The sequence below is a fragment of the Chenopodium album genome, chromosome 4, assembly GCF_948465745.1.
Source record: "Chenopodium album chromosome 4, dcCheAlbu1.1, whole genome shotgun sequence".
NCBI classification, from domain to species: domain Eukaryota; kingdom Viridiplantae; phylum Streptophyta; class Magnoliopsida; order Caryophyllales; family Amaranthaceae; genus Chenopodium; species Chenopodium album.
In genome coordinates, this window is record NC_137837.1 from 14,172,364 (window position 1) to 14,185,738 (window position 13,375).

Sequence of the window (13,375 nt, forward strand, 5' to 3'; positions counted from 1 at the left end):
ACATCAATTTTTTTTAAAGAAGTTTGTCTGACTTATAATAATTCAATAGTTTTGTAATAATATAAACTGGACATTTACAGCATATAAAATGAACATTTCTTTATAAAATATGACATAAAATTAAATGTTTATGTTTATTTTTTTGTTACATTTTCATATATTTTTTAAACTAAATATTCACTTTTTGTAAAGTGTTTAATTTTTTACTTAATGTTCAGAAGTATAGACGTTATAGGTGCATCATGTTGCACATAATAACTACTGATCAATCATACTTATATTTTCTATTTGATTCAGATCATATCTCTAAATTTTCTTGCATGCTGTCATTTGAAATGAAAATTAATTCAATAATTTTAAATATCATTATTTGATGGAAAAAGATATATGCAGCCCTAAGGATTGCATAAAAAAAGCTAAAAATGTAAAGAATTGACAATTAATAAATATTTATTACACCGATTTACTCGTGAATTGTCGATAAATTCCCAACTTAAAATGCTTATACGCAGCCCTCATATAGCATGGTCAATCGCAACTTTATTTTGCATGGTAATCAATGACTCGCAACTTTATTTATATGCAGCCCTCAAAATAATTGTCAAGTTACGTGGTAGATAACAACTTTGCTTTTTCCCAACTTTATTTTCCTGATCATCAATGACTCGCACTATGAATCTTCTCCTAATTGGCATTCTTACCCAAATAACATGTGCCATTTTATACTTATATTTCTTACTTTATTATTCTTAAAGACCATGAAACTACGTTTATGAAATAAATACATTCGTCCATTTTCTATGTTTAAGAATTTATTTTTACTTGTGAAAAGAGTGTTGTTTACCAATTTGAATTTGTTCAATTTACTTACTAATTTAAATTTGTGTTCAATTTATTTTATTGATTCAAATTTAATTAATTGGAGAAGTTCAGCAGACTAGAAATTAAAGAGTACTCTTCCTTGTTGATTCAAATGGGTACGTATTTTTATTTTACCTCCTTCACCTTTATTCCATTGTTTGAGAATATAATTGTGCATTTGTATGTACTACTATGTTTTTGAGTGAATATGGATAAATTTATTCATTTAACAACTAAATCAATTGGTATGATCGATAATTTAAACTACATACGAGTATTATTTGTTGCTTTGGAGTTCATGTTCATTCCTTTTAACTTTAAACAATATTGTTTTAGAATTTATGTTCATTTGTGTAAGCCTTTATGTTAACACTAGTACCCAAGTCCACGTAATATAGCTTGAGGCACGACTAGTAATGGGATGAGACATGACATAAAGACTCAACTTGAATAGTGGGCTATGAGCCCCAAAAATTGCATTTGAGAAGCATTGTTAGATAAAATCTCTAATCAATCAATTTTTGAAAAAAAGAATCTAACAATTTCCTAAATGCTTCATTTTTTCCCCCTTATATATAGTATCAATGAATACTCATTGTCAATGTTTAATTTTTCACTCTAAACTAAAATATATTCTAAATTAGATGATAACGAGCAAAATGAAATGGATAGAATATACGACAACGACTAATGAGACACTTTTAGGAGTGGGTATCCCATTCCGATCACAGGATACCCCCAAAAAAAAAAAAAAAAAAATCTCATGCAATAGAGTGTGACAAAGCATAATTTTAAGGTAGTTAATTAAGATAAAAACACATGTTTGGTGCATGCAGAAATCAATTGATACCATAATCATACGTGGAATCCTTACCACTTTTAGAATTTTTAGTCCAAAATTGAATGAAATTGAATTGAAAGGTGGGGAATTTGAATTTGTCCAAAGTAGTTTGATCCTTTTATTTTGGGCTCACCAAATTTATTTGTTTGTTTGTTTTGATTTGTTTGTTTTCTACTTTTTCACTGTCACACAAAACTTCAGTTTTTGATGTGGCATCCAATTTGTCCACATTTCTTTTTCATTAAATTTACGTGTCTTCTTATTCTGGTAACGCCTTTGTTATCTCTTCCTTACTTCATAATTTCACTTGCATAAATTCTTGGTTTTTTGTGTTTGTTCATATTTCTCAAGAAAGTGCTAGAAAAATAAATATATAAGAGATCAAGAAATCAAATTTAAGGGTTTTTCAAGAATTTAATCTTGAAATAAAACCCACAAATTTGTTTTGAAAATTTTGAAATTTTATATTTTTGCGTGAAATTTCAGGTGAAATGGGTGAAGTTGCATCACAAAACGGTAATTTTCTGATCTTACCTTCTTTGATCAATTTTTTTCTTCATAAATTTTGCATGCGTGATTATTTAGGTGGTTTTAAATTATAGTATTTTTCTAATTGGACATAGAAAGTTGTTAAGAAGTTGATTTTCCATTGTAGTTTTATTTCTTAGGAAGTGAATAACGTTGTTTGGTTGATCATGGGAAGTAACGAGAAGTTCTATATAGAATTCTCTATTTTGTGGGACATTTTTCTTGTTTTTATCAACCAAATTAGCTACACTGTTTTCTGCTTCCCATGAACTTCTCTTCTTGACTACTTCTCATGTATATTTATAATTTATGTATACCAAAGAGCATTAAGTTGGGTTAATTTGCTAATTATGGGGTTAATTCCTTTATTTAATTCTCAGGGTAGATTTCTGATTTTTTTTCATTGGTTTGATTGATAGTGAAATTTGTAGTGAAAAACAGAATTGCTATTTTTATCTATTACTCTATATTAAGGTTTGAGAACATTGTCAATCCTCTGAAATTGATGATTCTGTGAAGGAAAGTTAGATTTTATATTGTGTAATACTAATTCAAAGGACAATGATGTAGACGAGATTTCACTAAATTTCTTGTGTTGTATATATCCGCTAAACTCCTAACGGCCCGTTTGATAGCTAGTAAAAAATTGTGGTAATGGGAATGGATTTTCATTGTAATTTAATATGGGAAACAACCTTCATGGGAACATAATCTCATCCTCCAAACTTGTGTTTTTTCTTCATGTTTTTCCATTACCATCCATTACCACTTGAGAGAGGTGGTATTAGGTGGGAATGGAAATATTTGAAGAAAAATAGACAATTTTGGGGTCGTCTTGAATGATCAAAGGAATAAGCATGGATTTTTTTTCCACGTTTACGTACAAATCCATTTGTAGTTATAACCAGTTACCTAAGGGCCATAAAAATTGTACCATGCATCGGTTAAGTTAGTTAACCTCTGCACAAACTCTGGTGTTTGACACTAGCTAGCATTCATAGCTTATCTTTATCAATAAAACTATCCTTTTGTTTCTTTTTCTTGCCTTTCTTTTGGGTAGTATTTAGATTTGTATATACGTAACGTAGAACGCCGCTAAGAAATATGTGAAGCAGATTAAACTGAAGAAAAATGAACAAGTCACAAACATTGCAACTCTTCATAGTTTCTCAAGCTATGTTGTAAAATCAATATTGACAGATTATAGAAATTGTGTTAAGAATAAAGTGGTTTTCAGAGGAATCTCGATCATCAGATATTCTTAGAGTGCTTTTTTGCCTAAGATGCTTAAATTTGGGATTATTATATTCCACTTCAAATAATTTTCTTGTAGTTAGATACAAGTGAAAGTAACTTTTGTATGTTAAAACAAACAAAATCTCTATGAAAAATATAATAGTAGTTCACTAAATATTCTTTATCTGTTTTCTTTAGATAATGCCGAGATGGTAAAAAGGGTGGTGGACATGAGATCAGATACAGTTACCAAGCCCACTGAAGCAATGCGTGTAGCAATGGCAAATGCTGAGGTTGATGATGATGTATTGGGTAATGATCCAACTGCTCTCCGCCTCGAAACAGAGATGGCAAGAATCATGGGCAAAGAGGCAGCGCTGTTTGTTCCTTCTGGGACTATGGGTAATCTCATTAGTGTACTTGTGCATTGTGATGTTAGGGGAAGTGAAGTCGTTCTTGGAGATATTTCTCATATCCACATTTATGAGAATGGTGGTATTTCAACTCTCGGTGGGGTCCATCCAAGAACGGTTAAGAATAACAAGGATGGGACAATGGATTTGGATTTGGTTGAGGCTGCCATCAGAGATCCTAAAGGAGAGCTTGTGTTTCCCATCACTAGACTTATTTGTATTGAAAACTCGCATGCAAAGTAAGTATTTTTTTTTTATACCATTGCTATGCATTCTTATTTGCAGAGATTGGGTGTTCTAGTTTTGTTATAGATTTTTTGTTGTAATTAAAGGAATTCTGAAATCTGATCCAGGGCAAAGTGCTTGCTTTACTTTGTTAGAACAGGAATAGGCTGGATATCGCGTTGTTGTTACACTACAGAATTATAGTATGTATAAACTTGTATCTTTCAGTTTCACTTCATCTGAAATTTCTTACAATATGTTTGAATAACAAAGGTGGAGCGAAGGGGAAGGGGAAGGGGAAGGGACAGAAGAAGAGAAAAGGAAGGAATGACCAGCATTTTTCTTGCTAGCTGCAATAGTAGCCTGTACTCTTTTCTATGTTTCCAGGAAATGACCAATCTTCTAAGGCAACTTTTACTAGATGGTCAATCTAGTAAATTATGTCCGTTAACTAGAGAAGTAGTGTTTTTTATAATGCAGTTGGGTGCTTGGTAAATTGATAAATAGTGTTCAGTAGTCTACTACCTCTTCACATAACTTTTGTAACAACCAATAACCATTATTGATGTTGCATCACAGCTCTGGTGGTCGATGCCTGTCCGTAGAGTACACAGACAAGATTGGAGAGTTGGCAAAGAAGCATGGTTTGAAGCTTCATATAGATGGGGCCCGAATCTTCAATGCTGCAACAGTAAGTGGAAACTTCTAGAACATAATCTTGAATCATGGAATCATGGCTGTACTTTATGTCCTTTCGACCAAGTTAAACTGTGATTTCATTCCAAGAAATTAAGCATTCATAATGGAGTAGTAAGCTACAACAAAATGAAAAAGATCAAATAATAGAAAGTATAATGCATACTCAATAATAATTGTACCTAGTACTGTTCTCTGATGGCGAAAATGGAGTGTGTCATCTGCTTTCTGTAGGAGTACTGACATATGGCTAACTGTGTGTACTATTAAGGTTGTTTTGCTATAAAATATCGAATGATAACAGCTCAGTAATGAGTAGAATTTGGGATTGAATGCTTACCAAAATTTATTAACTATTACTGTCTTACCAACAGCAAAATTGTTAGTGTTTCATTCTTCCTTTGACCTTTAATATCAAGAGTTATCCATGAAATCCATCCAAGTTGCTGGTTGACGTCCATTCTAGTATCACAGTAATTTGATTTTTAGTTGCATATGTTGCCGGACTAAACAATTCTATATACATTGGTTGGCAGGCACTTGGGGTTCCTGTTGATAGACTGGTGCAAGCAGCTGACTCAGTTTCGGTAATTATGACCTTTCCCAAAGATGCATTCTTAGTCACAGAATTTTTTTAAAATAAATACAGAGTGAATTTTAAGCATCACTCCAAAAGCAAAATTTTCAAGGGGAATACCAACTTTGGCATTTTGTAATTTGCTGGACAACTTGAACCAGCATTCTGACAAACTGAGACCTATTATTATTTTTTAAAAACATTTTAAACATGTTATCCTTACATTTTTTTTCATGATACACTGCACAACTTCAGGTATGCCTGTCAAAAGGTCTTGGAGCGCCTGTAGGAACTGTGATTGTAGGATCAAAAGGCTTTATATCAAAGGTACTGCTTAAGCTTCTAACCGCATGCATATTTTTTTTGCCTTTATATATCAACTCTAATTAGATTTGGCCTTCTCTGCATTTAAATGATTAGGCAAAGATTATGAGGAAAGCTTTAGGTGGTGGGATGAGACAGGTTGGTATATTGTGTGCTGCTGCCTTGGTTGCATTGCAGGACAATGTACGAAAGCTTGAGGATGACCATAAGAACACTAAGCTATTAGCAGGTTATTAATCTTACCTCTGGCACTGTTTCCTTATCTGGCCTACATTCATGCTTCAGAGTGCCCGCAAATTTTCCCTTGTTTGATATAGTTTGTGATTGTCTGACAGATGGATTGAACAAGATTACAGGGCTAAAAGTTGATATTAGTTCAGTTGAGACGAATATTGTGAGTAACAATCTTTTCATCTACCCCTTTCCCCTAGTCTGCAGCATAACTTATAGCATTGGGTTTTGTTGATCCACATTATACTGGATTGAACTCATTGCAATGAACAATAATTATACTTAAAACCCAAAATCTCTGACTGCTGCATTTATATATGACCCAAGTCATATAGAGACTAGAGTGTCATGATTATCACAAAGCCATGAAGATAATTTGATTAAACTAATGCTATTCATTTCTCAAAGAATTAGTCATTGCACTCAAAAGATAAAAACATCGATCTTACTGTTCCTGCTTTCCCTTATCATCAGGTGTTTGTCAATGTGTCTGAGAATTTGAACACAACTGCACCAAAACTTTGCAAGCGCTTGGAGGAGCATGGTGTATTGGTCATGCTAGAAAACAAATTCAGGTGATTATCTCCTATCTTCTTGACATCATCAAGGTTTGCTGACATGCATTTCTCTTCGTTTCTGGTACTGACGTATGTCTACAATCTTTTCAGATTTAGGGTTGTTATTCACCATCAAATCACAACAAGTGATGTGCAATTTGCTTTGTCATGCATTCAGGTAATATTAGACTTCTAGTCCATTCTTTGACAGTTTCTACCTCATTTTCTTTTTATTTTACTCTTAGTAAATTTGTTAGACAATTAGCTGAAATCCAAGTACTTTTTTTGCTCATGTGCTCATAAGGTACATTATATGGGCAAAGAAATAGCGGTATTTGTACAACGTAATTATTAAGCTACTAGTTAAAAATTGCGAACATAGCATTTTGTGGAACCATTAACATTTATATTGTGAAATTAACATAGGTTAAGGCATTTAAGGGTAACTATTTTCTCCAAACAAATTGTATTTCATAATTTTATTAAACAAATGTTAAAATTCAGAATATTTTTTCAACTCAGGTAATACTTTTTTTTTAATAGAACTCAGGTAATACTTTGGATTAATATTTGTCAATGTTTTCTGTTATTTCTTGTTTTTTTTCAAAGAAACATGTTCTATCAATGTTTGATTTAAGAATCTTCATCAATTGAACATGACAGAAAGCAGTAACTGGAGAATCAATTGAACACATTGAGGAGTAAGAGACGTCGAACTGCATTTCAGTACTTACTGATTCGGGGATTGATCTGTAGGCTGTTAAATCTTGACTCTTTATGATCATTCAAGAAGCTTGTCATGTTTAATAAAATTCTGTGAATTGTGAATTATAATTATTATCTTATCTTACATTTTGTAAGTTGTAAATCAAGTACTCTTTAATTTTCATCTATATGCTTCAATGAGCTATTCCTTGTACGAGTCCAACATTTTTATGATTTCTAGGATACTTCTGCATGATGATGCCGTTGAAAACATACAGGATTATTTAACATATTGGCGATATATTAACAAGAGATGAAATCACCCATTTACATCTACTAGTTGGGATATTGATAATAATTGGTAAATGTCAATTAACTTAGTTGGTTTGAAGCTTGAATGGTAGCAACAGGACTTGGGATTGAATTTTGTCCTTACCAGTGTTTTGGTTTTCTCTGCACCAAAAAAGATATAAATAAATGTAAACTTTATGAGGCATTTGGTATGAGGGATAGGGGGTGTTTGATTTGCATTATTTTGGAATAAGGTTTGTAATAGGTATTAACTACTATTAAGAATCAAACTCCAACCTCAAAGTATGTTAGGGTAAGAGTGCTAGTGGAAACATAATTAGTCGAGAAATGAGAACTTTATAACTGGCAATTGTTCCGTGTATCCCAGAGGTCTTGAAAAATGCACCGTGTATCCCTGAAATTTTTTAAATGCAGTGTACATTTGAGGTTTGTAATAAAAATGCACCAAATACCCTAATTATCGTACAAATGTACATATCATTTACTCCCTTCGTTTTTTAATACTTGCTCTACTTTCCTTTTGTAGTCGTTTTTAAATACTTTTTTCATTTCCTTATTTAAAAGCTTTTATTATAAATAAATCATTTAACATAAATTATATTTTATTTTATTTCATATACTCTCATCTAATTCTCCACTACTTTTGCTTTTTACAGTTTTTTATTCTTCAATCAACCCCACTACCTTCCTATATTATTACTTTTTCCAAAATCTCCTACTTCGTAAATCTCTGCGCATCGAGAAACGGAGGGTGTTTGGTACGTTGAGATTAGAATAAGTGATGAAATTGGGAACAATTCCAACACTCCACTCCACACTTGACCTTCTTAAGGACTAAGGAAGCTTTTCTTCTTCATTATTGTTTCTAGAATTAGATGAACATGATCAGGTCTATATCTGTTAATGTTGGAGAAGCTTTTCTTCGTCCTTGTTTTCATGGCAGCACTTTAATCAAGCTTCGTCCTCTTCATTTTCATGGCAGATCCTCAAGTAAGCTTCTCCATTTCTCTATTCCTTTTCCCTTTTTCGATTTCACTTTTCCCCTGCTCAATTCGCCCTCTTTTCACCTTTCTTTTCGATATTACACCAATTACGCTACTGAGGACTTTGATTCTGATTATGATGACCCCAAATTGTTTCTGAAATTTGTTAGACAACAATCCAAATTAGGGTTTACTAATGTTGAAATACCCCTTTCCCATTTCCACCATATGATATCGATGCGCCCTCTTCCTTGTATCATTGATTTCTGTAAGTTATTGAGTGCCATGTCCAAGATTAAACCCCACCCCCCCTTTCTCCACTGTCATTTCTCTTTTTAGGCAGCTCCATTTCTTGGGTCTTCGTCCAAATATTTACTCCCTTACCATCCTTGCTAATTGCTACTGTCGTTTGAACTTTGTTGATTTCGGGTTTTCTGTTCTCGCCAACATTATTAAGCTTGGTTATCAGCCTGATATTGTCACCTTTACTACTCTCATTAATGGCTTCATTCACTCTAATCAATTCAACAAAGCCGTTGATTTGTTGGATAAAATTCTCAAGCTTGGCCTCCAACCCACATTAGTCACTTATGGTTCTATGTTCAAAGGTCTTTGTAGGTCCGGTGATAATGCCGGTGCTCTCAAACTCCTCAGAAATACGGAGTCTTATGGCCATTGTATGCCTGATGTTGTCATATACAACACCATCATTGATAGTCTATGTAAAGACCAGTTATTACCTCAGGCTTTAAGCCTTTTCAAGGAGATGAAAGTCAAGGGAATTTCCCCTAATGTTGTCACCTATAATACCTTAATTCGAGGTATGTGCACTTTGGGGCAACAGAAAGAGGCTCAAGAAATGTTGACTGAGATGTTGAGGAACAACATAACTCCTATTACTGAGACCTACAACATGTTGATTGATATGTATTGTAAAGATGGCAAGGTTGGTCAAGCACGGGACATTTTTGTTCACATGACCGAGAGAGGATTTGTTCCCGATGTCATCACTTACAATGCTTTGTTAGATGGATATTGTTTACGTGGTGAGATGGATGACGCGGAAAACCTTATGGATTTGATGGTTGAAAATGGTTGTAAACCTGATGTAGTTACTTACAACAGCTTATTCAATGGCTATTGCAAGTCTAAAAAGATTGACAGAGCTCTTTGTCTGCTCCAAGAGATGCATTTTAACAGATTAACCCCTGATGTTATCACGTACAACATTCTTATAAATGCCTTGTGCAAAGATAGTCAGCTCAAGCGTGCACACCAGTTTTTAAACGAAATGGAAGCTCATGGACTAAAGCCAAATGTAGTGACTTGGAATTCATTACTTGATGGCATGTGTAAGAATGCACAAATTGACGAGGCAATTGCAACAATGAAGGAAATGGAGAGTACTGGAGTCGTCCCTAATATTGTTACATACAATATCCTAATGGATAGTTTGTGTGAAGCTAATCGCCTTAGAGAAGCGGTGGACATCTTTTCCTTTCTCACAACTAAACAGCTGCATAATGTGCGTGCTTACAACATAATGATAAAAGGGTTTTGTAAAGAAGGGTTGCTAGCAAAAGCCGATGAATTATTGAAGAATATGGAGGACAATGGATTCTTTCCAGATGAATGCACTTTCAATACAATTATTAGAGGATTTATAGAGGAAAGGATGTTAGGAGAGCTTTAGAGCTTATCAGCTTAATGAGAAACAAAGAGTTTGCTGCCGATAACCACACTATATCGTCTTTTGTGAGCTTACTTAATGATCCAAATATTGGTGATGAAGACAAGGAATTACTGAAAAAGTTTTTGGGAAATTGAGCGAGTGATAACAAGGAAAAGTGGAAGGAGCAATGACTGAAACATATAATCAGACAAATCAGTAAGTCAATGTGTAACTTTTGATTGATTGTAGGAAAAAGCATTAACATTTGTGATTTGGAACATTTGATATTACTTCTTTTTGGGCTTGCTTTTACTATTGTATTAATTTGATTGTGTGTGTTTACTTGGTATCTGCCAACGAGTTGCATTTGTTTTCTTATTAGCCATTGAATATTAATGGACCTAGACCTCAAGTTTAGCTATATCTTATTACTATCTAAGCCATGATGAGTAATCATATTTGACAGAATGGAAGAGTATAGTTAGCTGCTAGAATTTGTCTTGGACTCTTAGGTGCGTGAAGGTGATTGTGTGTTACTAGCAATACGATCTATAGCAGCAATATTTGTTTTTAGTACTTCTTTGAGCCAAGGATCGGCGATTCATTCCAATGGCAGTGACAAGCATCTGCTATCCCTATGTCAGATAGGTTTATGTACTCACTGAATTATTGACATACTCCGTGTTCAATCAGGTAATTTTACTTATGTTTTCTGCATTTTGATCCTTTTTTTTTTATTTATCGTTTGACTTTTGCATTTCATTGTTGCTTGTTTATTTGATCAGATTGGATTGTTGTTTATTTCTATCAATCGTTTCTTTGTTTAATGCTGCATTTATTTTCTTCTTTTTTTTTTCAATTCTTTGTTTCCGTAGTATTTAAGAATTGGTGATTGCCGTTAGTTAAAATTAAGTGTTGTGAGTGATTATTGGTTTTAAGAAATGGATAGCTTCAAAATGAAGCTAGTTGACATGATGATGATGATGATGATGATGATGATGATGTGTTACGTTTGCAATTACAAGCATTATAGAAGTATTTGGTGGTAGATAAGGTTGAATATGCTCACTGTGTATACGAATATGGTTAGATATTAAAGTGACTGAAAGAGAGTGAACCAATGGACTCTTTTGTACTATATTATGTAAATGATGGAGAATAAACCAATGGACTCTTTTGTATGAAGGCAGTGGTCTTTCAAGGGGTTTAAATTTCTTTAAAAGGTTAAAAAATAACAAAAAGGGTAAAATGTACACCTATAAGATTCTCAATTTTTTTTGGTGTTCTACCCGGTTTACCCTTTGGGCTAATCCGAATTTGGGGATCAGTTCTGGGTGGTTAGGTTCCAGTCCCCTCTCAATTGTTGTTGTGTGGGGGATTGAACACGGGTCCTCCCTGCCAAGTGTAGTCCCAATCACCACTACATCAACATTCAATTGGTTATAAGATTCTCAATTTGAAGGTAAAGAATATGTGTATTCATAAGAATTTGGGATCTTTTTCTTTCTGATCATTTCCCAAATGTATTCTCATCAAATTTTATGAACTATTTTGAGATAATTGATTAATTTGCTTAATATCCCCCCTTCACAGGTTCCATAGTGATGTTTTCCCCATGTATACAATGATATCCTTTAGCAAAGGAAGGAAACTTCTCTAAAATCCAGCAGATTGGCGTGGCTTGCTTTTGCTGGTCTGGAACTTGGAGGAAAAGAGGGACTGGACTTGAAATATAAAATGGCGTTGAACATTGAAAAATTGGTGTTGATTGAAGCTCTACTTAGGCTTTTGGCTCCTAAAAAAGAGTTTGGTTGATGATAAGCAGGGCCTACAAAATTACAAAAAGCATGTTGCTATCTATTGGAGAAGTTTTGTAGCTAGAATTATAAATTACTCATATTGGCCCTGGTGAATACTGCTAGCTGAATTGATCGTATCAGCTGGTTTGACTAGCTGATTATATTAGTCTAATTTGACTATTTGATTATATTAGTTTGTTTATTGGATGATTTACAAAAATATAGCTTTTAAGAAACTTATTTACGGTTTTGCATTGGAATGAAACTTATTTACGAAAATATGGTCCATGTAGGCTTGGAGATACATTTGGGGGTAATTTTTTTCTTTAGAGACAAACCGCTACCTTAAGTAGCGGTTATAGTTTAAAACCGCTACTTGAGGTAGCGGTTTATCATTAGTACTCTAAGTAAAGATACATTTAAACAATTTATGAAGAGTAAAACCGCTACCTCAAGTAGCGGTTTTAGTACATAAACCGCTACTTGTTTGGCATCATTTTTTGTTTTTAGTTTCCTGTTTTTTTGAAAACTAAAAACCTAAAACAGGAAACAAGAAAAAGGTGTTTCCACTTTTTTGTTGTCAGTTTTCAAAATTATTATGATTTTAATAAGTTTAAATAATTTTTGATTCATTATGTGACATATATCATATACTTTTATACAACAAAAAACCAAAAAACAGAAAATTACAGCAATGCCAAACGAACTCTTGAAGGTAGCGGTTTTACTTTGAAAAATAAAAAAATAAAATAAAAACTTATCCGAGCCTACGTGGACAGTAATTTCGTAATTAAGTTTCATTCCGACGCAAAAGTGTAAATAAGTTTTAAAATAATCATACTTTCGTAAATCATCCTTGTTTATTTTGCTGATTGTATAAAAGTACGTGTTTGGTAAATAATTTTTAACTAATAATTGTTTGAATGTGTAAAGTTACGAATAAGCTCATTGACATTAATGAGATACATTAGTGTTGAGAATTAGTAATAGTCAAAATTATATAAAAAAGTATTTAAACACTTATACGAAAGTATTTTTTTATTTTTTTTTTAAAACCAACTTATACGAAGTATTTAATAGTTAGTAATTGTCAAAATTATATAATAAAAACTAATTATATTTTTAAAAAATTTCATGTTATAACTTGTGATACTTAATAAATTTATTTATTTATTTATTTTGGGAAATCAATAGCATAATTAAGGTAAACAAAACAAAAGAAAATAATGTCAAACAATTTTGTTTTAAAAAAAAATCTCCTAACATCATGCATGTAATCTCCATTATATCATACTCCGCAGTAAAGGAATTTAATCCGTCAGTATATCATTCCATAGTGCTGTGTATATATACAACTTACAAGCTAAGCATAAACCACTAATTAAGGCTATAAACAAGGCTAATTACTAGGCTAG

At 32.9% G+C, this 13,375-nt stretch overlaps 1 protein-coding gene and 1 pseudogene across 4 annotated transcripts; both read left to right on the plus strand.

Moving 5' to 3' along the window:
* The first annotated feature begins 958 nt into the window (after positions 1 to 958).
* On the plus strand, positions 959 to 7,408 carry LOC145628944 (low-specificity L-threonine aldolase 1-like). 3 transcript variants are annotated; one of them, XM_081681381.1, is made up of 11 exons: positions 959 to 977; positions 2,189 to 2,218; positions 3,665 to 4,118; positions 4,684 to 4,795; positions 5,337 to 5,387; positions 5,633 to 5,704; positions 5,798 to 5,930; positions 6,037 to 6,095; positions 6,407 to 6,507; positions 6,601 to 6,667; positions 7,153 to 7,408. In XM_081681381.1, exons 1-11 carry the CDS (start codon positions 974 to 976, stop codon positions 7,192 to 7,194), a joined length of 1,125 nt encoding a protein of 374 aa, XP_081537507.1. In that variant the 5' UTR covers positions 959 to 973; the 3' UTR covers positions 7,195 to 7,408. The 3 variants fall into 3 exon arrangements, with proteins under 3 accessions (XP_081537507.1, XP_081537505.1, XP_081537508.1); XM_081681379.1 differs by lacking the exon at positions 959 to 977 and adding an exon at positions 1,677 to 1,782; XM_081681382.1 differs by lacking the exon at positions 959 to 977 and adding an exon at positions 1,951 to 1,969.
* A 937-nt stretch (positions 7,409 to 8,345) lies between these two features.
* On the plus strand, positions 8,346 to 12,200 carry LOC145626733 (uncharacterized; annotated as a pseudogene). The gene is made up of 2 exons (XR_014111062.1): positions 8,346 to 10,854; positions 11,755 to 12,200. The product of XR_014111062.1 is annotated as an uncharacterized LOC145626733 (transcript).
* The last annotated feature ends 1,175 nt before the right edge of the window (positions 12,201 to 13,375 follow it).